Source organism: Haliotis rubra, unplaced genomic scaffold (assembly GCF_003918875.1).
Source record: "Haliotis rubra isolate DU_JTF1 unplaced genomic scaffold, ASM391887v1 Scf313, whole genome shotgun sequence".
In the NCBI taxonomy this organism is placed as follows: domain Eukaryota; kingdom Metazoa; phylum Mollusca; class Gastropoda; order Lepetellida; family Haliotidae; genus Haliotis; species Haliotis rubra.
The window spans coordinates 305,107-329,591 of NW_025766984.1; the positions used below are offsets into that span (position 1 = coordinate 305,107).

The following is a 24,485-nucleotide window of genomic DNA, read 5'->3' on the forward strand; positions in this document are numbered from 1 at the left end:
GATCCAGCTATGATGACTGCACCCATCTATGGTATTCAATCAGTACTGGTATTCAGTCATCTCTGGTGCATGAATCAGTCAATCACATTTAGAGTACTGTCATCTCATTATATCCCCATGCTTCTCACAGGCATCAACTAAATGGACCAGTTAGTCAGGCTCTGCTACTTGGCAGCGTGCCTGTCATCCCACCCAGATTATATATAGGCCACATCACTTTCCTGGAATATTGCTGGCTCAGCTTTAGAAAAACAGATCATTCAGAAAATATAACAAGTCAATCATATAATACACAGTTTTATGTCAGATCTTCTAACAATGCTAAAACAATACAAACAAACTGGCTAGCTATTCTCGAAACGTTCGTAGCCCTACAACCTTCTTAAGCCCATTCTTAACACACTGGCTACGATCAAAGTTAAGAATTCTTAGGGCTACGAACGTTTCGAGAATAAGGGCCCTGGTTCATAACAGAGACATACGAAGGGTAACAGGCAACAAAATAAATGCCTACGGACGGACGTAACACTTTCTGGATGGCCTACAATAAAAAATCTGACACTGATACTTAATGAACACTTTACAGCTGATGGATGTATATCACAGTCATTGGGTCAATTGATGATAGCTGATCATTTCTAAAGTATGCAATATATATTCATATGTTAAATATATTTGTATGCTATTTAAGATTCTACTGGACGCTATAGGTGTATAAGGCACAAGTACAATTTGTTGTGCTAACCTGTTATGATCATGTACTATCGATATTTAAGGAAGCATTTTCAAAGGATTCATCACAGAGAAACATTTCTGCTCTTCTGTTATCCAATTACTTTGTTGTCTTCAGTGTTCTGGGTTCATTTGTAATGTTAATCAGCTAAATTACTGAATTAATCATAGATATTTACATACAACAAATTTCTATGGGACCTTCATGATCCACTCAACGAAAATTTCTGTGGGCTGCATATCTCAAAGCAGGATTTACATGTAAACAGGTTGGCACAGTAAAACAGACAGTATTAGAATATATATAAGTATAATTTAAAAAATGTGTATATGTAGATCTAATTATAAAATATAACAATCAGAAATTTAAAAGACAGAATGCCTACAAAGATGGAATGCATGTGCTGAGAACATTCACAACCAGGCAAGGATTCGTGCAGTGCTAGAATGTTCTCCATTGTGTAGGAATGTTCTGGTTGAAAATAGGAAAAGCAATTGCTTCTCTGGCTGAGGTGTTTGAAAATTGCAAGTGTGTGTGAAATAATTGGCAAATGTATTGTTATCTCACGAGGATGTATATGCTCTACAATAATACACAGCTGTGCAGTTGGACTAGATGATTACAGGTCTTGGAAGGAACTACCCTATATATGAGATATGGTTGTCATTTTACAGTAGGAATTACAGAGCAGTTCTGTTGTGAATATCAGATGGAAGTGGTTATTGTTGCTGGAGGATGGCTCATTTACTTCTTCTTGCCTGAAATAACAGAAACACTGAGTAAAATAGTATGTTGTCAAAATCATTGTTCCACGTTATGACATGTTCCACAACTGACCTGCCTTTACATAGTACCATGTGATAACCATCTTATAACATGATCTCTCCCCTCCCCCTCCCCCATTATGTAGTACATATGGTAACAACTGTTTATCATTGTCCATCTTTATGTGGTAACAACAGATATAACAGATCTTTTCAGAGGTGAAATCAAAAGATACAGCTTAATCAACATGCAATGGGAAATGTTAGAATCCTAAACCCATATAAGACATGTAGATTAGAACAATCCACTAGAAGCCCGTCTCTCCCTGAGAGGAGCACTGCTGTTTGACCCTGCACTCACCTACACTCTCGTCACGGATCAGAGCCAACAGCATGGTTCGGTAGTCCCCAGAGGTGTCATCCTGCAAAAACAGGCACATAGTTAGCTTGTGGAAGAAGAAATATTCATGCCTATTACAAATATGTCCCCTCCATAGCAGTTAGCTCTCAGAAAATTCTCTTCATACAGAGGGGAACTGATTGGAGCAAAATATCTGTTAGCGAACAGCGAGCATCATCACTGATTAATTCATGTACTTTTCACCACTATTTTGCATTCTACAATCAATGGTTTCTGTCTTGACTGAATGTCCTCCAGTGTCAACGTCTAAAACAGTAAACGACATTGTGAAAAGTATCTGAAAATTGTAAGAATTACCTCACAATCATAGATTAAGATAATGTTTGAAGACAGTAAGCAGTTACTTACCTTGATGAACATCCCCAGAGTCTGTTTGAAGTTCCTCTGGAACTCCTCCTTGATCTGCACCATATCCACCTCACACCGAGACCCAACAACACGTACCAGCGTGTTGTCGTCCGTACCAAGACCCTTCATAGCTCGGTGCAGTTCCGATGCAAAGTAGAATGCTTTGTTGCGGATACATTTGACTAGAAGGTGAGAAAATAAATACAAATAATAATGTTTTCTAAATGATCAGGTTAATGATTTTATTGTCATCTTAATGTTAAAAGTAGAACTTGGCACTGGTATCTAACAAGATTACAGGGTTCTCACAGTCCTGTTCCACAGAGTGGCATCACTAAGACATCAGTAACATGCATGCTTTAACGCAAACATATGACAGTTGTAGTGCTATAGCTACTTAGAGGAAGGAATGAGGCCCTGACTTTTAAGCTCCTGAGACGAACATTAAAGCATTATTTAGAATGAAAAAGAATAATTTTTCTCATAAGTCCTGAATAATTGTTCGACTGTGTGTATTATTCCTTGTGTTCTCTCACCGACTGCAAGGAATCCTTCCTTCAGGTCCCCTGACATTTCGCTTGTTATGGTGTCCTCGATGTCCTTGTTGGCCAGCTTGGCATACTCCTGGAATGTTGCTCTCAGCTGAGCGTAACTACGGGAAACCAGGATCACGTTGAATCGGGATTCATCTGTCCCCCATTTCTTCTCCCCAGCATCCAGAAGCTCCTGAGCATCAAGCTTGGCCTGGTTACGGTCAAATGTGGGCTCCTCTGGACGATTGGCTTGCAGACATGCCACCAGGAGGCTCTTGAAATGACCAGACGTGTCAGAAGCGACATCTGCCTCCAGATCCTTGTTGAACACTGTGGAGATGAATACAGACATACACAGGTGAGTCTGGTGACAAATATAGGAGAGACCAACATTGGTGCGTGTGTGTGTGGGGGGTGGTGGGTGCGTGCGTGAAACCAAGAGAGAGGTATGATATACACAAGGGAGTCAGATGATGAATTGCTGAATACTTCTGGGTAGGATGATGAACACAGGTAGAAGGGGGGGATCCCGCTACCAAGGAGTGAGGGTGTAAGCGAGTTATGTTTTACACCACTTTTAGCAATTTTCCAGCCATAACACGGCAGGGAACACCAGTGGGCTTTGTATCCATGTGAGGTATCGAACCCTGGTCTTTGGTGTGACGAGCAAATGTTTTAACCACTGGGCTCCCCCACCGCGTCTGCTACGAAGGAAGCGGGATAATGAGCGCCTGAGATGACAACACAATCAGATGATGAACTGATGAATACTTATGGGTCGGATGATGAACACAGGTAGGGGGTCAAACTCCCAAAAGGGACAATGAACTCCAGAGAGTGGGTTGATGAACACAGGGTGTCAGCCGGGCGATGAACACATAGCGGGCTCAAAGTACTCATAAAACTTTCTATGGTCAATGAACTCACTTGTCTTGTATGTCTCCTTGATGACCTTGAGCTGCTCATTGGTCCTGGTACAGATTATCTCCACAAGCACCTTCTCGTCTGTCCCCAGGCCCTGTACAAGATCATACACTAGTTAGCATGGACCAGCTTGGGATGTGGGTTCGGGAGGAGAGTAAGACTGGGGCTTATGTTCAGAACAACATACAAACTGTTCCTTTCTGTGGTTTGCCTATTCATTTTACCCCCAAACTGTTTTCTTCCTTTGTTGTTCTTAGTTATGCATTAATCACAAGAAGCCAAATAATTTGTGTAATTGTAATGTATCCTGATTCATTGTCTGGAGCAATAATGTCAGGTGCTTTGAGAATATTTGTCAAGACAGTTTGTGATTGTTCATTGATCATTAGGTATCATTGATGTGCTTCAGACATGAGAACAAGGCTTGTATTTGCTGAACTAGTTAGATGTAGTCTTTGATAGGCATTTAGAAGTTGGAAGAACAAGAATACTTGACACTGTTTATGGATAACAACTTCTTGATCCATTGTTATCCATTAAAAGACTCATGTATTCATCATATTGGTTAGATAATGACGCATTTGACACAAGTTTTATGACATATTTGAAAACAATCTTCCTTATAAAGTCTGAGTGTCATCACAGTGTAGATTACTACATCAGCAAGAAGGAAACTTCAAATATACATATGTGGGTTCACATAATGAAATGGGACGTTATCTTTCATCTTTACCTTCACAGCCTTGTTGAGTTTCTTGGCATCAAACTCTGCTGAAGACAACAACATGTCCAAGCAGAGTGTCTTGAAGTTGCCACTCAGCTCACTCGACAGCTCCTTCGACAGGTCCTGGGGAATACAAGCAGCTATTGAGTAGGGGCTAGTTTGGTTTGGCACCATGTTTGAAATCACCATCAATGGACTCACGCCATGTGTGACACAGAAGAATCCACAAGGGTCTTTTAGTATGGAGATCCCCAATTCAAAACTAAGTAGTGCACACATGTTGTCTGCATGATACATCACTCTGGACAAAATGGTGATACATGTGTGTATGTATTGATGCCGAGGAAGCAGAACCCACCTTTCCAAACATTGTCTTGAATTTTGAGGTTAGCTCCACTCTCTGTTCATTGGATCTGTAGGCCAGGATGTTGATAATAGCCTTCTCATCCGTACCTGAAAGTACATCACATGACTATCACCATGGTAACACAACATCACATCATATCCCATGGTTACATGACTGTTACACAACACACATATCTAGTGTGTGAAATTTTACTGAAGTATCGAGAATATACATTGATGCCTGAATGAATGTTTGTGATGTGACATGCGGAAACTCACCGAAACCTTTCATGGCTTTACGTAAGGCCTCTGCATCCTGCTCAGCGTTGAAGCCCTCGAATGGAGTGACCGTCGGGTCAGCCTGGAACAGGGATGTGTTTGGAATCCAACAGTCTATCATAGGACATGTCTAACTCAGATATGTAGTAGTTAACATGGGCCACCATATTCTACAGTATTCTACAGTGACAGAATCTTGAACTTTGGTTAGTGTAACAACACAATCTGTTCCATAACAGTCTGTCTGTCTGTCTGTCTGCCAGCTGTTGTAACTTACCTCCACTTTCTCTGTTTCTAAGCGAACCTCTTCATCAAGTTCTTCCTCAGTTTTATTCTTCACTGCCTCCACAAAACCCTTCCCCGCTGAAACATATCATCATCATCATCATCACACACTTGTCTCAAACTACGTTTATTTGTTCCTCAACCAATGGATCACACAGAATCAAACTAACCCCACAAGCAAGGTATATCAAAGGTGCATGCAGCTGCATATTGTGAGGATCGTAAATACAACTTTACTATAGCAAGGGGAGATAATAGACCCAACTTACACTGCACACTGGAGGCAGGAGGTGGTCCGCCATTCACTAGAGCCAGGATGATGTTACGATAATCTCCAGAAATGTCATCCTGTCAAATACAAAATAAAATGTGTGGGAATCTTAAGAATCTCAAAACCAAAAGTATTTATTGAACACATTTCGCAAATAATATCATAAATTGAACCAAGCTCATCTGGATATAACAGGAGATACTGGTAAGTTTAGGAACTGCCTGCTGACTACCTACTGTTACATATTGTTGCAGAGTCTGTCCAGTCAGCTTCTCAAACTCCTCCTTAATCTGCACCATGTCTATCTCACATCGGCTGACCACCACGCGGCACAGCGTGTCATCATCTGTTCCCAGACCCTTCATGGTCTTCTGTAGCTGCCGGGCAAAATGGCCGAACTTGTTCTTCACACAGCGCACTGAACAAGACCAGAAATAACATCATCAAACATAGCTTCACCGCAGGGCACTGAGAGAGGATATCTGTCTGGTTAGTTGGAGAGATATTTTGGAGGGGTTTTGCTGTCACAATTGTTTTTTATATTGTTACCCTTGTCAGTTCTGTGTTAGCACATCTAGCATCATCATTCTTCTTGAAACTGAATACGTTTCTATACCATTTATCCCATTGGTCATTTTGTTATATTGTTAATTTTCCATATTATTCCTACCTTGTGTAAACATATGTATAAACACAATATGCTTACTCCCATTTTATCCTTATGTATTATCAAATATACCCCACATCCTAGAAAATGACTTGCCAGAAGTGGATGATAAACTCCCAAATGATGACACTACTCAGGATTCACACGATGAGCATGATGAAGAGGCAAGAACCCCTGTAAAATCTTCACAAACATGAAAGAAGTTATCCCTACATGCCTCCAGGATTTAAACTGACTGACTGAGTTTGGTTTTACGCTGCTTTTAGCAATATTCCAGCAACATCACGGCGGGGGACACCAGAAATGGGCTTCACACATTGTACCCATGTGGGGATTCGAACCCGGGCCTTCGGCGTGACGGGCCAACGCTTTAACCATTAGGCTACCCCACCCCCTCCAGGATTTAAAGGATACAGAAGAAGTAAATCATGTTTAGGCTCAAACTAAAAGCCATTTTGATGTGCTGATGCTGTATATTTGTAAAACAATATATCCCATCTTAGATGACATTGTTCCTCAGGAAGAAGTATACAAGCTTTCAGACATACACTACTCAACAGTTACTTAGGACCACACCTTTGATTGAAGAATCTAAACTATTTTGGTCCTTAGCAAATGTTGAGAAGCATAAATGTTTTCCTGCATAGTAATATGATGATACATCACTGAAATCTGCTCTCCATACACATTCTTACACTACATAAATACTCAGTGTTACAATCTTGGTCTAACAGCTGCTTTGAATCATATTTAACATCAAGGTGTCTCATCAAAATATCAATTGGAAAAACAAACTGACACACAAACTGGTAAACCTACCTATTGTGAGCATCCCTCGGAGTATGTCTCCCGACATCTCACTCTTCAACGCATCTTCAATATCCTTCTTGGATATCTTCTTGTACTCCTCAAACATGGCTCGAAGTTGTGGGTAGCTTCGAGAGCCTAGAATGACATTGAACTTGGACTCATCCGTCCCCCACTTCTTCTCCCCTGCTTCATACAAAGACTTGGCATCCTGGTGGGCCTTGTTTCGGTCCACCTCGGTAGAGTCGCTCCGTTTGGCCTGGACCAATGTCACCAGGAGGCGCTTGAAGTGACCCGAGGTGTCGCCAATGATGTCCTTCTCAAGATCCTTGTTGAACTCTGAGAGGACGGGAGAGAGTGAGTTAACCCAAGTGTTGCTTTGGACAATATTTCAAATTGGCAGAGAGTGAATAAAGAAAGCCATGTGGCGATGAGCTCCTACTCAAAGTCATCAATGATTGCGCATAAACCCAGGCTGTGACTGGACGCTAAAATGTATCAGTAATTCTTTTACGCATACCTCCTAGTTTAAATAAGAGAGTTCTTCTGTTTCTGTAAATCAATACGACCATAAAAAATGTAATGTCAACCTGATATAGAACAAGGTTGTGAGCACAGAGTTGTCACCCTTTATAACATTTCCTGATGTTTCGCAGTTTATTGATACCTAAGCAGAATCAAATTTTTAGGGGGAAAAATGTGATATATATATATAAGCCAGTGAAAATTGAAACTGGCAGGTAACTTTTAAGGCTCGTAGCCCACCTGACCAGTATCATATTGAGACCATATAACCTTACTGCAGATAAGGTTTGCATATTTAATGTCCAAACTAAGATGTGTGGAAGAAAACAGTAGACCCTCACTGTTAGGATCTGTCACATACACATAAGGATCAAACATTTTGTCTTACTTTCTTTATACTTCTTCTTGATCTCCTGTATCTGGGCGTTGGAACGTGTACATAGCACCTCGATGAGGACATCCTCATCAGTTCCTAGACCCTGCAACAACATGCTTATGTTAATGGTAATAGTACAGCAGGAGAATGGCATTTGAGTTAGATCTAGCTGTAGAAGCTGAATTGGGGTCAAAAAGCTATGGTGAGCTTGGTAGATGACACTTTCCCTAGTATAAGGTACAGAAGCTCACCTTCTGGCATATCTGGGATACAAACCCACAATCAGCAGATCCTGCTAGTGCATCTATAGTTGTGATGTCTCAGGAGGTGAGGTGAAATAAGGTTCAATGTTTAAAATTATTGCACTTATTTAGGAATCTGCATGCATGAAGTGTGAATTGTGTAGTTGCTTGACCTAGTCTGGAATAGAGCTATCCCTCTAAGATACCATGCTACAGTTTTAACATTTATTCATTGTACCCATATGGGCAGTCAAACCCGGGTCTTCTTAAAGTTAAGATGTTCATGCAGAGAGGTTTTATATTTTACGAAAGATGTGATAGTAATTCCAGCAAGCAGACGCCAACTGTCCTGGTACTTTACCTTGATAGCCTTGCGGAGCAGGTAGGCATCAAATTCAGCTGGGGCCATGCACAGGAACTTGGCCACATCCTGGAATGATCCACTCAGCTCAGACTTCAAGTCCTCTATCAAGTCCTGCAGTTGTAAGTGGTCATATTTTCATATATGTCATAAGGTCAGGATATGTTTCCTGGTTTAAAGGGTTTTCTCAATCAAGAGGATGGAGGCAAAAAGTACAGGGTTTATATGATGTCAATATATTGTCTGGGTTGAATTGATGTGACATACATTGTCAGAGCTGATGTGATGTAATATATTGTCTGGGTTGATTTGATATAGATATAGTGTCTGATTTGACGTAAGCATACTGTCAGTGTGTTAGTTGCTTAATGACACACTCAGCAATATTGGAACTATATTGCAGTCACATACTGTCAGAGTTGGTTTCATGTAAATATATTGTCACTACTGATTCAGTTGACATTGTAAGGGCTAGTTTCAGGTTAATTACCTTTGAAAAAAACATTTAGGATATAATACATATAAGGAAATGTAGTAACACATGAACATGATAGTTTACCTTTCCAAACATTGTTTTATACATTGAGACAATTTCCATCCGTTGAGGGTTGGACCGGTAGGGCAGCACGTTGATGATGGCATTCTCGTCCGTCCCTGGAAACATGCAGCACATTGTGTCCTTCAAATTACATATGCCAAGAAATCTTAGCCTTAAGTCTAGGGGACCAAAACATCAATAGCTTGAGACAAGTCAAGTACCAATATTAGACCATGGCTCAGTAAAAGACCACTAGTAATACCACGTGTACATCAGGATATAGACATGCTATGATGCAATATGTCTATTGTCAATATGTCCACATGTCCATTATCACATTCATTTTTTCTCCAAAACTGCATTATATACAATAAACATGTACAGATAATTTTGCTTTCATGTATCGATTGCATGCTCTATAACCATGGTTATGCCTTAACATAAGTGACCATGACAATATACGGCATGTTAGAATTTGCTTTCTCTTTAATGTCAAGGTATTCCCCATAAACCATGACATGCATGATAACATAATGATGGGTTGTCTAAGTAGCCATGCTGGCCTGATGGTCTTCTCTCTCAGCTTACCCAGGCCCTTCATTGCTTGTTTGAGGACTTCAGCATCTTGTTCCGCATTGAAGGCTGCATATGGCACCACTGTACCCTCTTGCTGCAGGAACAAACACACGACATATCACTAATATACCTCATTGTACTAATAACATAAGCAAGTGATCTGTTTAGGCTACACCTGGTCAGTGTATTGTCATATTCCCTTAACTGCCAGGGCCCACTTGCACAAAACGATCTTAGCGCTATGCCTATCTCAGCCTATGTTGGAGAATGGGAGTTACAATCATTGTAGCGCTAAAATCGCTTTGTGCAAGTGAGCCCAGCTCTGACACCTGCTCCACCATGTCACCTACAGCATGTTCACGCCTTAATGGATTTAGATGGTTAACCTTGTTACAAGTAGCAGAAATAGCAATAATCTTCATACAAACCCCTTAAATGGCACTTGGATTGGCATATTGACAGTCCCAGCAAATTTGTGTCACATCACTAAAGAACAGTTTTTTGCTCTGCTATGTTATTAAGCATTATAATTTAGCAGTTAACGATAACCATAAGAGATAATGTTATAAGCTTTACCCAGATGTTACTTACAATGTCTTGACCTACAGAAAATTGGCACGTGACCCTGGGTACAATGTTATCTAAACCTTCCTGTCGTTGAATGAAACCATATTTAAGAGTGTTACACTATCTTACATTGAGATCCTCAGTTTCCATGGCATAGTAAGGATCCTTCTTAACTGGGGGATCCTTCTTCTTTGGCTTCTCCTGTTTCTCTGACTTCTTGGAGGTGTCCGAGGCACTACCAGTTGGCTTCCAGGGAGGGTGGGTGGGTGGTGGTGCAGCTGCTGCTGGTGGTGGCTTCTTCTTCTTTACTGTACCCCCTGAAATAATGGACCAGCCCACTGCAAGTAGCACCACTCTGCTCAGGTTTACAGTGTATTTGTTTATAAGGATAGAGTGTTCTGTGGTTCTTTTTCCTGAGGATTGATTTTTCTCTGCTTTTCCAACTGTTCATGGGATCTATAGATCTGTGGTTTGATTGTGTGAGAGGATTAAGTGTTCTGTGAGGTAATTTCCAACTCTTCCTAAGGAGGGAGTGTTCTGTGTTTTTCAAACTGTTTATGAGAGTCACGTTTTCTGTATTTTCAACTGTTTATGAGAGTTGCGTGTTCTGTGTTTCTGTTTCTTATAAAAGGTCAAGTTTGGTGTGTTTCCAGGGTCTATGAAGATCAAATGTTCACCATTTTCCCATAGTTATGAGGATCTATGTTCTATAATTATGACTGTTAATGATGATCAAACTGTTAAAGAAGAATGAGTATTCGTTTTTTCTGTTAATTAGGATCAGGAGTTCTGTGTTTCAAACTGGCAACACACATTTTGTCCGTACAGCATATATTCTCCATCTTAGTTAAAAGCAGCCAAAGAAGCTGACATTTGCAGTATTCTGTCTGCAGTTGGCAAATATAGTATTCCAAATGTTCAGGTTGCATTTCTTCATCAGGAAGTGTTTAGCTCAAGTCTAAGAAGAAAATAAATCCACAAAGTATATGGTCTTGTCATAAAATGACACCTATGATATACATTGCTGTCTGCTTATTGAATGTAAGATGAAATCAAAAGTTGAACCATTCAGTAAAACCATTTCTAGTTGTAAAAATTGTTTCTTTGCCTACATCTTTCATCAGAGAGAGAGTAACTGAACACAATCATGTCTACCATCAAGGTAATCTCACTATTTTATCAACAACCTGGGCTTTCTTGTAAACAAAATTTTGCTGTTACCATGGTTACTTTAATATGAAACCATCAACCAAAAGTGTCCAAGTAAATAAGAACAAAATAGATGTTTCAAGATATTTTTTTTATTTCTGTACAGAAAAGTGGTACAGAATGTATAGAGAGGTATCACAGACGTAGCCATACAGTAAACATGTACAAAACAGGCATGGAAAATAGTCATTGACATATTACGTCACTGTTACTACTGACTACTAAAGACTGACAGAAAACCCAGGATGTTTCTACAGATGCCCAAATATGGAAAACAAGGAATTCTATCCTATCTCACATGCTCACTGCATTATTTCTGTCAAAAAATATAATGTAAACTACAATAACTGATTACTTATTCCGCCACCATGACGTTTCTACAGGGTCCTTATTGTTTCTACAAGGGTCCTTATTGGTCCTACAGGGTCCTTATTGTTTCTACAGGGTCCATATTGTTTCTACAGGGTCCTTATTGCGTAGGAATGACAAAGGAGGAAATAAGTCATGTACTTCAAGCAAAAATCTTTCTGGTTATGTATATATTACAGATATTAACGCTGAGATCGGCTCCACTGACTGATCATAGCTGTAGTGCTGCAGAAACTCACATGGCCTCGGGACATGAGTATAAGACTTCATTGACATGGAATGGGGACTTGATGTAAGACTGATGGAGAGGTACCATCAGGTAAAGGTACCATCAGGTAAAGGTAAACAGGTTACAAAGGTAATGCATAATTGCATGAGTGTTGGTTCTGTCTCCAGACATGTATTTCTACACCCATGGTTGACTCAACAAAATACTGATATACTTCATGGAATCTGTTTAGAATGCTGTTTCGGCATAATTCACTTTCAGGTAATTTCTGGTTTCATGTTCATGTGAACAAAATGTTTAAACTGCATTGTCAAATGTGCCAGTTTGTTACACTTTCTCTGTATAGAGACAGTTGTGTCACATATCACTTCTTCAAATATTTATAATCTACACAATCTTTGCATTATAAGAAGCTTTCTACATCCCCTGTAAATCCTGATGTGTATTTGACAGACATGTACATCATCCTGCACTGGAATTGTCACTACAGATAAACGTTTTTCAAGTTTTATTTCCAGTTTCAGAAACTACTCATGTACAAGATTTTCTAAATGTGTGCACATTAAGTTGAAAGCAATGTTATCGTAATGGTGTACAAATCACTGAAGATGTATTACTTGAGGCCAGGGAACACCCTTATAGCTGTAGACTGTATGTGTCCTAGGTTATCTAGTCTGCAAGTCGTCTATCTGAATTGTGTTCTATGTCACTCTGATTGAGAGCTGGACTCACTCGGCACTCCGGGTTTGGAGAGAACAACCGTCAGTTTGAAGCCGTCTCCTTCATCCTCCAACTTCCCCTCTAGTACCTGTAAATCAATAATGTCACGTTACTATAGCAGTTCTTGGACCTATCCTTCATCCTCCAACTTCCCCTCTAGCACCTGTAAATCAATAATGTCATGTTACTATAGCAGTTCTTGGACCTATCCTTCATCCTCCAACTTCCCCTCTAGTACCTGTAAATCAATAATGTCACGTTACTATAGCAGTTCTTGGACCTATCCTTCATCCTCCAACTTCCCCTCTAGTACCTGTAAATCAATAATGTCACGTTACTATAGCCGTTCTTGGACCTATCCTTCATCCTCCAACTTCCCCTCTAGTACCTGTAAATCAATAATGTCACGTTACTATAGCAGTTCTTGGACCTATCCTTCATCCTCCAACTTCCCCTCTAGTACCTGTAAATCAATAATGTCATGTTACTATAGCAGTTCTTGGACCTATCCTTCATCCTCCAACTTCCCTCTAGCACCTGTAAATCAATAATGTCAGTGTTACTATAGCAGTTCTTGGACCTATCCTTCATCCTCCAACTTCCCCTCTAGCACCTGTAAATCAATAATGTCATAATGTTACTATAGCAGTTCTTGGACCTATCCTTCATCCTCCAACTTCCCTCTAGCACCTGTAAATCAATAATGTCATGTTACTATAGCCGTTCTTGGACCTATCCTTCATCCTCCAACTTCCCTCTAGTACCTGTAAATCAATAATGTCACGTTATTATAGCAGTTCTTGGACCTATCCTTCATCCTCCAACTTCCCCTCTAGTACCTGTAAATCAATAATGTCATGTTACTATAGCAGTTCTTGGACCTATCCTTCATCCTCCAACTTCCCTCTAGTGCCTGTAGCACCTGTATCAATAATGTCATGTTACTATAGCAGTTCTTGGACCTATCCTTCATCCTCCAACTTCCCTCTAGTACCTGTAAATCAATAATGTCACGTTATTATAGCAGTTCTTGGACCTATCCTTCATCCTCCAACTTCCCCTCTAGCACCTGTAAATCAATAATGTCACTGTTACTATAGCAGTTCTTGGACCTATCCTTCATCCTCCAACTTCCCCTCTAGTACCTGTAAATCAATAATGTCACGTTATTATAGCAGTTCTTGGACCTATCCTTCATCCTCCAACTTCCCCTCTAGCACCTGTAAATCAATAATGTCATGTTACTATAGCAGTTCTTGGACCTATCCTTCATCCTCCAACTTCCCCTCTAGCACCTGTAAATCAATAATGTCATTATAGCATATATAGCAGTTCTTGGACCTATCCTTCATCCTCCAACTTCCCCTCTAGTACCTGTAAATCAATAATGTCATGTTACTATAGCAGTTCTTGGACCTATCCTTCATCCTCCAACTTCCCCTCTAGTACCTGTAAATCAATAATGTCACGTTATTATAGCAGTTCTTGGACCTATCCTTCATCCTCCAACTTCCCCTCTAGCACCTGTAAATCAATAATGTCATGTTACTATAGCAGTTCTTGGACCTATCCTTCATCCTCCAACTTCCCCTCTAGTACCTGTAAATCAATAATGTCACGTTACTATAGCAGTTCTTGGACCTATCCTTCATCCTCCAACTTCCCCTCTAGTACCTGTAAATCAATAATGTCACGTTACTATAGCCGTTCTTGGACCTATCCTTCATCCTCCAACTTCCCTCTAGCACCTGTAAATCAATAATGTCATGTTACTATAGCAGTTCTTGGACCTATCCTTCATCCTCCAACTTCCCTCTAGTACCTGTAAATCAATAATGTCATGTTACTATAGCAGTTCTTGGACCTATCCTTCATCCTCCAACTTCCCTCTAGTACCTGTAAATCAATAATGTCGTTACGTTACTATAGCCGTTCTTGGACCTATCCTTCATCCTCCAACTTCCCTCTAGTACCTGTAAATCAATAATGTCATGTTACTATAGCAGTTCTTGGACCTATCCTTCATCCTCCAACTTCCCTCTAGCACCTGTAAATCAATAACGTCACGTTATTATAGCAGTTCTTGGACCTATCCTTCATCCTCCAACTTCCCTCTAGTACCTGTAAAATCAATAATGTCACGTTACTATAGCCTGTAGTTCTTGGACCTATCCTTCATCCTCCAACTTCCCCTCTAGCACCTGTAAATCAATAATGTCATGTTACTATAGCAGTTCTTGGACCTATCCTTCATCCTCCAACTAACTACCTCTAGTACCTGTAAATCAATAATGTCATGTTACTATAGCAGTTCTTGGACCTATCCTTCATCCTCCAACTTCCCTCTAGTACCTGTAAATCAATAATGTCATGTTACTATAGCAGTTCTTGGACCTATCCTTCATCCTCCAACTTCCCCTCTAGTACCTGTAAATCAATAATGTCATGTTACTATAGCAGTTCTTGGACCTATCCTTCATCCTCCAACTTCCCCTCTAGCACCTGTAAATCAATAATGTCATGTTACTATAGCAGTTCTTGGACCTATCCTTCATCCTCCAACTTCCTCTAGTACCTGTAAATCAATAATGTCAATGTCATTATACTATGCACCTATCCTTCATCCTCCAACTTCCCCTCTAGCACCTGTAAATCAATAATGTCATGTTACTATAGCAGTTCTTGGACCTATCCTTCATCCTCCAACTTCCCCTCTAGCACCTGTAAATCAATAATGTCATGTTACTATAGCAGTTCTTGGACCTATCCTTCATCCTCCAACTTCCCCTCTAGTACCTGTAAATCAATAATGTCACGTTATTATAGCAGTTCTTGGACCTATCCTTCATCCTCCAACTTCCCTCTAGTACCTGTAAATCAATAATGTCAATGTTACTATAGCAGTTCTTGGACCTATCCTTCATCCTCCAACTTCCCCTCTAGTACCTGTAAATCAATAATGTCAATGTTACTATAGCCGTTCTTGGACCTATCCTTCATCCTCCAACTTCCCTCTAGTACCTGTAAATCAATAATGTCACGTTACTATAGCCGTTCTTGGACCTATCCTTCATCCTCCAACTTCCCCTCTAGTACCTGTAAATCAATAATGTCATGTTACTATAGCCGTTCTTGGACCTATCCTTCATCCTCCAACTTCCCCTCTAGTACCTGTAAATCAATAATGTCACGTTACTATAGCCGTTCTTGGACCTATCCTTCATCCTCCAACTTCCCCTCTAGTACCTGTAAATCAATAATGTCATGTTACTATAGCAGTTCTTGGACCTACAGGGAGTGTGAGTTTGGTTTAACATCACTTTAAAGAGTATTCCCGGTATAACACTATGTCAGTTCGATGTGGGAAGTCATGCATGGTCTAGACGATTACCATGAGCACGGATATGATGCAGACAGACCTGGAAACATAACCAGGGATTGGAACCCTTGTCATCAGGCTTTCTGGCTGACCAAAGGGACACGACTCTCCACTAACTGTGCCACCTGTGCCCATGTCAGTACCAGTAAATAAACACTGTTGAAATATACTCAGGGAACACATGAAAGGACAAGTGTTCCTTTATTTATTTCCAGAATTTCACCCACAGTGCAATACATTCTTTGTGAAGAAACCTGGATAAGAATAAAGGAACACTTGTAGTTTCATGTGTTCCCTTATTTGTTTCCATGGGAATATTTGTGAGAAATTACATAAAAGACAATGTGCAGTACACCCCTGATCCTGATGACACAAATGACCCATTTGTTTCAGACTCCTGACCTTACGTAAAGCCTACATCCATGAATTTCGTAGGTAAAACTTCACCTGATCAGCAGGTTTCACATCAACCTGTGTGCATCATTAACCTATTTGTGTTTTGAGTTAATAATCTTTATAATCAACAGCTGTAAGCTAAGCATGCTACAGAGATAGAAAAGACAATAGGAAGTGTACATGAGCTACCTTGCCCATCCGTGGTTCTGCTACTCGCAGTCGGAAGTCGCCGTTGTTTTTCGCATGTTCCAACATGTGGGCGTATACATGGAGTAGGTTGCCTTTGAAGTCACCTGGATTTGAACATATTGATAAAAAACATACATATCCCCGAAGAACACAGTTGTAATGTTCCATACTCTATCATACAGAACTGTTGAATGACCTGTGAAAAACTGACTTTGAATTGAATTTGTTCTGATGATAGAAGAGATGATTATGCACATCCCAATGGCCTTGGTGTACAGACTCTAGCACTGTAGGAGATGCCCCAGACTGGACCACTGGTCAGTCCAACCAGATTTAAAGGAGTCAGATCAGGTTCTGACCTCTTCTTTTTACATATATTTGCCTAATTTCCAACATTTATTTCCCAGCCAGAGGCTACAATACTATTGAAATTAATGCAAATTTCAAGTGTAAAACATGTTGATGGCTAACAGTACTTACATATTGTTCACAGCTTTAACTTGTATACATAAAATATGAAGACTAATAATACTGACACATTATTCAACCAACTCAAGCATATATATAATATGTTGAAGGCTAACAGTACTGTTTCCATCAACTTTAAAATACAATAGGTAGACAGGAGGGTCACCTACCTTTCCCTGGACTGACTGGTTCCAGGGGTGGGTCTTTATACACTGGCTTGTACTCTATAGCTGGCTTTGGAGCAGGTGCTGGTACTGGGGGAGGGGGAGGCGGAGCTTGGTTCCTGCTGGCCTCCTCCATCAGATGGCGCAGCTCCCCCACTGTCACTGGCCGGTTAGCAGCATTCAGTTTCTGAAGTTAGAGGCGGCATCTCTGTGATCTCATCCTCCATCAACACAACAACATATTAACTCATCATAGGAACCCGTTTCACAAAGTGATCGTAGCGCTACAACTGTCATAAGTCAATGTTAAAGTACTGCAGTTATGATCACCTTAGTGCTACGATAGCTTTGTGAAACAGGGCCAAGAATTGCAGACAATCATCAGAGTCAAAAGATTCCATTATCAAATTCACAAAATGTAATTCCTGTAATACTGTGTAATATCATGTATAAACTCGTGCTGGTTTCACCAATACCTTGGAAACAGTATTGTGACACCAGTTAGTCATGACAGAAATTATCCACTGAATATGTTTGCAGCCGATGAGAGTGAATCTCAAACCTTGCTGATTAAAAACAAAACAGATATGATCCACTGCTCACCTGTATCATCTGTTCTGTAAGGAAGCCATATTGGACTGGGTACGGAGACTGAGGGGACCCTCCTAATATCAAATTTCCTGGCTGTCCACTCACCACCCCTGGTGGTGCCCCACCCCACACATTTATCTGTGTCCCTGAGTAGTTGGTGGGGTTGAAGGGGCCGTCTGGAACAGGTGGGTAGGCTGCAACATATCACAGGCTTGTTAGGTGAGATTTCATCTGACAGTATGTGAAAGGATGATACTCCTATCAAAGTCATTAGATAGACAGTGGTCAGCTTGGTGGGTTGAATGGTGTCTCAGTGGGATGGAAATATAATACCAACATATGTCCAGACTAGTACAAGAACCACTCACTTAAATATGTGAATTCATCTTGTCATATAATTGCAACAACCTTGAGAGCAATGTTAAATCCCATTTAAACTCATTTATGCCAACTATCAGCCTACCTGTCTCCCCCATGGCCCCAACATCTCGCCCCTCCACGTCTCCCTCACTGGCCCACGCTTCTCGGGTCACATGATTGCGAGGTTTGCGTGTTGGAGATTTCTGCTGTAAGCAAACAACCAAGATACAGAATATCTACCATAACCTGTATCCATTAACAATCAACACAGGCAAGCATTTAAAAAGTATGGTTACATAAACAATTTTTGCTTATAAATAACAAAAGTTAAGGACAAATCTGTTAGTTTTTTAATTCATGACACACTCCAAAAATAAATGTTTTAGCTTACATTCATCTGTACTTATGCTTATACCTACCTGTTAAGCGACCTAATGTAAGCTGAGTGGAAACGAAGTGTAAACAAAAAACAACCCCACCTGTGCAATTACCTCCCCTTCCCTGTCACCAATCTTTCCTGCGCTCCGTACCTGTAGGACGTGTGGAATAGAGCTCTATATTTTTCCTTTGTTGGAAGTGTTGTTAGAGTTGTGTAGTAAAGTTTTACTTACCTTTTTTCTTGGTGTAAACGTCTTGGTTGCTTCAGTGACTGCTACCGTCAATTTGAACACTTTTGTTTTGCACAATATTTTGGAACACGTGTGGTTGGACTGAAGCATGGCTTCTTCGTGTTCCCAATGTCAACGGAAACTTTCTAAGGCTGACCCCACAGAAGTTGTCCGTTTTGCCTTGCGAAGGACGGCTATGTTCCATGTTCCATTGACTTGAAGTGAATTTTGTGTGATAAACTGTCCGAGGAGGATTTCACTGCATATTTGAAAGCTATTGCTAAGTGGGAGGTTGATCAGCGTTATAAGAAGAAGCGTGCTTCATCTCGGGATCGGACGGAGGAGCCTGTCGTCATCGACAATTTATCGTCCAGAGTTAAAAGTTCGACTGAGCCATCTCCCGCTGTCACTTTGCCATCTTGTGTCGATCTGGGTACATCGTCTGTCAACCAACCAGAATTGTGTCCGTGTCGACTGAAAATACTGATACGGTGGATTTACGATCTACTGATAATGTGATTCCCTGCATTGTGGTTTCGTTTTTACCTACTCCAGCTAAGAAGGAATCTAGGGCGCGTGTCAACACACCCTCTCGTCCACATCGTTCTTATGCGAGCAGTCATTCGTCACGTCAGCGGGATACTTCGTTGGAGCGTTCTGGTCGATCTGTATGGAAGGATCGACGTGGTCGACCGGATTGCTACGAATCCAAGGATTGATGGGACAGTTTGGAGCATTCCATAGATCGAGTCTCTGAACACTTTATGGATTCGCATTATGACGACTATGACAGAACGGATTTTCGTCCGTCTCGGTATGATCGTCCTCCTCGTTATGATTATGACAGGTCAAGGGCAACTACTCCTTCCCGTTGTGGCCTGGGGCGTTCTTATGAGGAGGATTACTCGTCTCCAGTCGTCGTTCTCCTTATCCTTACATGCGTAGTCGTTCTCCCCGACGTCGACCTCCAACAGTGACTATCACTTCGTCCAGTGTGTACCCTGATGTCACGCCGTCTAGTTCGGCGTCCGCTCCTCCCTCTCTTGCTGTACCACCCGACATCTTGACTCAATTGCGTGCTGTGCTTTTTCCGTCTGTTGACCCTGTCATTCAGCCGACTGTGTCTATCTCTATGGTGCCTCCTGCGCCTCAGTCTTCGCCCATGAAGGTTGACTCAGCCCCCACTTTGGTTCTGGATGAAGGGGATGATAGTCCTCCTCAACCCCCATGGACCAATGAAGTGTTGGCATGGATGTCCAACTTTACAGACGCTTAGGGGTGCATCAAACCCCACTGCTGGGGGTTTTCAACTTGGAAACACCCCTGACTCTTTAAGGTTTCTGCCTTCAGTTTTTACGAAACTTCCTACGGACATGAACGAGTCTTTTTCACTCTCCACTATACCCTGGATGCATCCACGACTTTATTACCTCTTGAGATGATTACCACCCTCAAACTTCTAGCTTACCTAGGGTGGATCGTAAACCTCCAGAAGTCCGAGTTATCCCCCACCCGGGATTTGACATACGTGGGCATTCGTTTCAAGACAGCGCTCAATCTGGTTGTGATTCTTCAAAATCGATGGGACAAGATTGTCGCCTGGCTTCCTGCCCTTCTGCATGCGCCGGCAACGGTGCACCGTTGGCAGGAGGTTCTGGGACTGTTGACGTCAGCACAGGATCTCACTTCTCGAGGCCTACTCCACCTTCGTCCCCTGCACCGTTTCTGTACCCCCATCTACTGTTTTCCGATCGTCTGCTTCACTTGCCAGTTCATCTCTGTCGTCATCTGGAGTGGTGGATCCTGCCGTCGAACGTTTGCGAAGGCGTCTCTATGAGCGTGCCTCCGTTTCAGTCTCATCTTTTCGTCCACGCTTCGCTGGAGGGTTTGGGAGCTCATTTCGAAGACGATCAGGCCCCGATTTCTCGAAAAAAACTTAAGTCTGAGTTTTGACTTAAGTTCGAGTTTTCACTCAAAATTTGAGAAAACGCAGGAAAATGCATTTCACAGAATGAACTGAAATATGTATTAAACTCAAACTATAGAAGATAATTTGAGTTTGGTGGATAGATTACTTTAGTTGTTTGGGCTTTTATATTTTAAAAATGCAGTTGAGTTTATAATTCAGCTGTTCCAAATTGTGAACTCAGTTTGAGATTTGAGTAAAAACTTAAGTTTGTTTTGAGAAATTGGGACCAGGTCTCCGGGCGGTGGTTACCAGACGAACAGGTTCATCACATCAATTGTCTCGAATTCGACGCAGTCATTCGGGCCATTCAACATTGGGAACGTCGCCTCTTCGGCAGGCGGTTGATTATACAGTCGGACAATGCGACGGTCATCCACTACATCAACCGACTGGAATCGACCCAGTCATCTGCTCTCCCCGACCTCACGTTCGAGTTCTTCGCCCTCATCGACGCCTTACACATGGAGGTCCGGGCGCGTCACATTCCCGGGGCCAGAAACGTGATTGCTGATGCTCTCTCGCATCCATCTTGTCCCTCTCCCACGGAGTGGATGCTCAATCCCATCACCTTCCCACCGTTCTGTTACCTTTGATTTTGGAGAAGATTCGACAGACCAATCGACTTCGTCTGCTTTTGGTCGCGCCTTATTGGCCAGCCAGGACGTGGTTCCCAGAGTTGTTATGCGGCGTAAATCGGCCTCCACTCGCTCTTCCATTCCGGGAGGATCTCTGTTGCATCCACACAGCAACGCCCTGCAAGTGGGGTTGCACAACTTCCAACTTCACGTGTGGGATTGCTCAAAGCTTCCTTGATCAAGAAGGGTCACTCGGTTTGGGCTGCCTCGCTTATTTCATCAGCTCATCGTGTCATGACTCGTAAAATGTATCATGATAAGTGGGTTTCCTTCTCCACTTCTTGCCGAGAAACAGGGGTTTGTTCCGTCTTCTGCTACGCCTCCACAGGTGGCCGATTTCTTAGTTCACCTTCGGTCCTCACAGAGTCTCAAGGGTTTGACCATCTCGACTTATTTGGCTGCCATCCTCTGTTGTCTCATCCCATTTGGGTGACAAGCTCACAAAAGTTCCTGCCCCTCAAAAAACTCCTTCGGGCTTTTTCTGTGGAAAATCAAGTCAAGTTTGTAAATTCCATCCTCCTGCTTGGCATCTTAACGTCATTCTGCGTGATCTTACTAGCGACTCCTATGAACCTCAGGATACGGTCTCCTTTGACCTTCTGACTCAAAAGACAGCGTTTTCTCCTTTCTTTGGCTACGGCGGCGGGTGTCTGGGCTTCATGCTATCGATTATGGTCGGTACAGTTTGACCAATGTGTTCATGGCGATGTCCATCTTGGTCTATGGTGGGATGTTCTCACCAAAAATCAGATTCCTGGCCAAGAGGCTTGAATGTTTCACATTCCTCCACTTTCCGCCATCTTGGGTTCTCAAGAACATGCTGATTTGTCCCTCTGTCCGGTGCATGCTTTACGCATTTACCTTCAACGTTCTGAATCACGTCGAAAGACTTTTTGTTGTTTATTCGTTCCATTGTTTCCAACCTCCAAGTCAGAGATCACCAGAAATACTCTTTCTTACTGGCTTACGGGATGTGATTCTTCAGGCATATGCTGCGCAGAATATGGATCCACCATCTGTCCACCATCCTCTTCCCACCCTCACAAAGTTTGGGTGCTTGCGTCCCCATTGGCTCTCCATGGTAACTGTTCCCTCCAGGCTATTATGGAAGGTTGTTTTTGGAAATCCACTTCGGTTTTCGCCTCTCACTACTTGCGGGATATCTCGACGGCAGATGTTGCAGGCATCCACCAATTTGGGCTCCTAGTTGTCGCACAACAACTTCCCTCCGCCCGTCGTCAGTGACTCTTGTCTTCGGTATCTCGACTTTGTGTAATTACTGCAATAAATTGTTGGTGAACGTGATTCACTCTTGTTCTTTATTGCCTGACAGTCTTACGATCCCATGGTTTCCTTTACTGCTTGTTGTGGTTTTGTTCCCTTAGTTATTGCTCCCCGTTGGACTTTGTTACCTGAGCTGCGACTCATGCTATATCTTCATCGTTCTTAGTGAAGTTCTGTCGTTGATATTTGCATCCTCCATCATTCCTCGCTTTTCTACTTGATTGCATACAGAGCCAGTCATCCTTATGCTCTTGTGGATTGTTGCGATTGTGTAGTTATTGTACTTTCTTTATGTCTTGGGTACAAACAACCCTCCTTGTGAAGTCTGTCAGTACTACGTGTCACCAGGGGTATGTCAGCTTCACATAGGCAATTATACTGGTTGGGCCTTGTCCCTCACCGCCAGCCGACGGATAAAGCATAAGTACGGCTGAATGTAAGCTAAAACATGGGTTTTTTTCAGATTAAAAACATTGTTTTAACAAGCTTACATTCAGACATACGGTTTAGTCCCACCCATCCACCCCTCTGGACTTTGGCCTGTTTGTCGCTCTTCTTCGGCTTTCTGGCCTTAGGCTCCGGAAAGATTGGTGACAGGGAAGGGGGAGGTAATTGCACAGGTGGGGTTGATTTGTGTTTACACCTCGTTTCTACTCGACTTACGGTAGGTAGCTTAACAGGTAGGTATAAGCATAAGTACGTCTGAATGTAAGCTTGTTAAACAATGTTTTTAAGCTAAAAAACCCATAAACCCATTTAAAAAATATTGCATGAAACTTTAATTCTATTGTGTAAAACGTATTGATTCAAATACATCTTCTGTTTCATAATTCTGGCATTAATTACATTGATGAGTATTTTTTTCAGGGCATCCCAGGAGCAAAAACCTGACTTACTCTTTTCTTGGGTTTTGATCTGGACTTGACTGTGGACTTGGAAGTGTCTGTATCAGAGGTTTCAAAGAAGCTGCTGTAGCTGCTGTAGTCGTAGCCATCAGATGTTTCAACAGTTTCCTCGATCAACTCATCCACGTTAAACGTCTTTGTAACAACCGCGCTTTCCTGTAGTCCATCCCTGCATGTGATAAACATGGATGAGTGGCTGCATGTGTGGGGATGGGTGGAGTGGTGGTATTGAAGTGGTGGTATTGGAGTGTGTGTACATGCATGTGTGGGGATGGGTGGAATGGTGGTATTGAAGTGCTGGTATTGAAGTGTGTGTACATGCATGTGTGGGGATGGGTGGAGTGGTGGTATTGAAGTGCTGGTATTGAAGTGTGTGTACATGCATGTGTGGGGATGGGTGGAGTGGTGGTATTGAAGTGCTGGTATTGAAGTGTGTGTACATGCATGTGTGGGGATGGGTGGAGTGGTGTGTGTATTGTGTGGGGAAGTGGTGGTATTGAAGTGTGTGTACATGCATGTGTGGGGATGGGTGGAGTGGTGGTATTGGAGTGGTGGTATTGAAGTGTGTGTACATGCATGTACATGGGGATGGGTGGAGGTGGTGGAGTGGTTTGAAGTGGTGGTATTGAAGTGTGTGTACATGCATGTGTGGGGATGGGTGGAGTGGTGGTATTGAAGTGCTGGTATTGAAGTGTGTGTACATGCATGTGTGGGGATGGGTGGA

General features: G+C 41.9%; 1 protein-coding gene across 2 annotated transcripts in view; it reads right to left on the reverse strand.

The window, feature by feature from the left end:
• Positions 1-1,088: 1,088 nt before the first annotated feature.
• The window catches only part of LOC124283313 (annexin A6-like), a 30,073-nt gene continuing 6,676 nt past the window's right edge, over positions 1,089-24,485 (reverse strand). The window contains exons 4-26 of one of the 2 annotated variants that reach the window (XM_046719347.1): positions 23,753-23,930; positions 18,464-18,563; positions 18,013-18,194; positions 17,416-17,596; positions 16,778-16,881; positions 12,826-12,901; positions 10,416-10,603; positions 9,732-9,813; positions 9,165-9,259; positions 8,606-8,719; positions 8,015-8,105; positions 7,114-7,440; positions 5,864-6,045; positions 5,626-5,704; positions 5,349-5,434; positions 5,072-5,153; positions 4,806-4,900; positions 4,457-4,570; positions 3,727-3,817; positions 2,803-3,129; positions 2,267-2,448; positions 1,859-1,919; positions 1,089-1,491 (exon numbers count right to left, since the gene is read on the reverse strand). In XM_046719347.1, the coding sequence (XP_046575303.1) occupies positions 1,478-1,491; positions 1,859-1,919; positions 2,267-2,448; positions 2,803-3,129; positions 3,727-3,817; positions 4,457-4,570; positions 4,806-4,900; positions 5,072-5,153; positions 5,349-5,434; positions 5,626-5,704; positions 5,864-6,045; positions 7,114-7,440; positions 8,015-8,105; positions 8,606-8,719; positions 9,165-9,259; positions 9,732-9,813; positions 10,416-10,603; positions 12,826-12,901; positions 16,778-16,881; positions 17,416-17,596; positions 18,013-18,194; positions 18,464-18,563; positions 23,753-23,930 (3,031 nt within the window). In that variant the 3' untranslated portion in view covers positions 1,089-1,477. Of the gene's footprint in view, positions 1,492-1,858; positions 1,920-2,266; positions 2,449-2,802; positions 3,130-3,726; positions 3,818-4,456; positions 4,571-4,805; positions 4,901-5,071; positions 5,154-5,348; positions 5,435-5,625; positions 5,705-5,863; positions 6,046-7,113; positions 7,441-8,014; positions 8,106-8,605; positions 8,720-9,164; positions 9,260-9,731; positions 9,814-10,415; positions 10,604-12,825; positions 12,902-16,777; positions 16,882-17,415; positions 17,597-18,012; positions 18,195-18,463; positions 18,567-23,752; positions 23,931-24,485 lie in introns of both variants that reach the window. The other variant, XM_046719346.1, reaches the window with a different exon arrangement.